The following is a 2,320-nucleotide window of genomic DNA, read 5'->3' on the forward strand; positions in this document are numbered from 1 at the left end:
AAAAAAATGGATGAAAGCATAAAAAGTTATGCAGACATCTCCGAGGGTGACTTTGAAGCGCATGTGTACAAAGTGTTGACGGAAGCTGCCAAACAACAAGCGGAAGAGGAAGAAGCCAAGATTCGCATCATCAAGTTTTTGGTGGAAAAAGTACGAGAAACCGAAGCGACCCTAGAAGCCATGAAAATGTCAGAATCCATACTTATAAAAAAACAGGAGATGGGCAACTTTTAAAAAAATAATAAAAGTTGTTTAATATTTACATGGTCTATTTACATGTGTCTGTCTATCTGTCCACCCGATTTGTCATTTCTGCTCAAAACGATCTATGTACAAATTCTTTTGTAGCCGTATGGAAAGCTTTTTCCCTCCCCTATCACCGCTTATCAAACACTAATTTTGTTTGATGTTCTGTCCGTATTCTTTTGACGACTGGGTCTCTGACAAAATGCACAGGATTGTGCACATGAGTGACCACGTGACGGTGATCTATCAGTTCTTGTAGAACACTGTCTTTTAATACTTCAAAACTCAGTTGTTTTCTGCCCCTGACGTTAAGCTAAAAGACTTTGACTTTTGTGCAAATTTTTCCGAGATGGATGCGATACCCATAAGTTTTTGCTCCTGCACTCACAAATTCCTCGATCCAGTCCCCCTCGTCCTGGTTTCCATCGGTAGACGACAGAGTCCGTGTCATAGTAAAGCACTTGCTCTTGGACTGATTCTAACGATTCGTACAATTTCAATCTGGCCATGGCTGTCCTAGAGGCTGCAATAAAAATATTAGTAGTCATGCCTTTGAGTGGATCGGAGGCGTCTCACTGGTACACCACTTCGACAATTTCCGGCGACAAAATTCGAATGTCTTGCACATTGACTAAAGGGTCGTCGAGTATCTCTAGCAAATCACGGACTTCGGTCAATTGTTCCGTTTGAGATTTGTTGGTTTGTTGACCAAATTTCCCCCAAAAGGAATTCAACATCAGCTTTGCCACTGCTTTTCGTCCGGGATTTTTGGTGATTTTGGTAGGGTCTAGCTCAATTCCTTCTTTTGGCCTGTAGTCGTCGACATAATGGACGCGATCTGAGTTGTCTTGACACCAGGCAGAATATCCAGCACTCTCCTGTTTTATTTTGAGCCACGTGTTCACGTATGGCGCAAACAATCCTTGCTGTGATTCATCAAAATGCCATACGTTATGTATGCGTAGTACTCTATACCCAAGTGCTATGACTTTATTTAATTCGGGCGAACACCAGGTGCCTCGCAAACATCGCTCGGTGTCTGTGTGAGTGCATGAAAAGGATCTTGCCAGTATGGGTTTGGCACTTTCCTCTTCCACACACTTGGCGCATATGGGGAAGGTCAACTTGTACGAACCAGAACTCATCTTGCGCCTGTATGGTAAGACGGGATGAAACAACTCGGCGGGAGGTAGCATGTCGACTTTTAACAGACCATAGTAGACTGAGGGATCTTGATTTTCTGGTTCGGACAAGATGACGGGATGACCCACCGAATATAGACCATTCTTATTCACCCATGGATATTCGTTAGTCACATCGACGTAGCGAATCTGCTCGCGGTCGTCTGACACTCGATGATGAGGCGCCACGGCCCCAGTTCTCCCCCCAAAGAATGCATCGCGTGGCTCTAGCGGTGATACGAGATTCAAATTGGAGACAAAGTGGCGGCATTCCCCATCTTGTTTTTTCAGAGCATCAAATTGACATTCCCACATCTCTACCACTGTATATCCAGCGTCACGCAACGCTTTCACTTTCTTCTGTGTGCGTCTTCGTAACGCTTTCACTGTGAGTCCCATGGCCCTGTGTGGTACTTGTTTTCTGCCTGGGAAACAGGTACGACACCCGTGAAACAAACAGCCCTGAAACTCAAAGCAAGTGCGGGAATCATGGTGATATCCATCGACGTGATGAGTGATGGATGCCACACGGATGCCCATTTCCCTCCATTTCTTGCGTGACGGATGCGAATTCCACGCTGCCTCTCTTCCCATAACAACCACTCTAGTGATTTCAATGAATGTATGGGACGCGAACCATGCTACCCACTGCACGGCTCCAAGACAATGCTCTCCTCCTCCATCACGCACTTTCGCCAGTAGCGATTACAAGCTTGTGCAGTCGTGACACATTTTTCTAAAGGGTCACAACCAGCCACCGCTCGAAACTCAGCCACAAATGTTTTACACCCCGCTTTGAATAACTTGACATCTGACCCACAGTACTCAATCAGTTCACGTTTTAGGTCATATACCAGCTGACGGGAAGATTCTTCTTGGTACCATTCCTCAAA

General features: G+C 45.3%; 1 protein-coding gene across 1 annotated transcript; it reads right to left on the bottom strand.

Moving 5' to 3' along the window:
* Window positions 1-818: 818 nt before the first annotated feature.
* On the bottom strand, window positions 819-2,021 carry LOC111332905 (uncharacterized). The gene has a single exon (XM_022938378.1). The coding sequence runs from the start codon at window positions 2,019-2,021 to the stop codon at window positions 819-821; it is 1,203 nt and encodes a 400-aa protein (XP_022794113.1).
* Window positions 2,022-2,320: the final 299 nt, after the last annotated feature.

Source organism: Stylophora pistillata, chromosome 8 (genome assembly GCF_964205215.1).
Source record: "Stylophora pistillata chromosome 8, jaStyPist1.2, whole genome shotgun sequence".
Taxonomy (NCBI): Eukaryota; Metazoa; Cnidaria; class Anthozoa; order Scleractinia; family Pocilloporidae; genus Stylophora; species Stylophora pistillata.

What these genes read in the sequence shown, in the direction of transcription:
- LOC111332905 (XM_022938378.1), bottom strand. Translation starts at nt 2,021, where the DNA reads ATGGGAAGAGAGGCAGCGTGGAATTCGCATCCGTCACGCAAGAAATGG.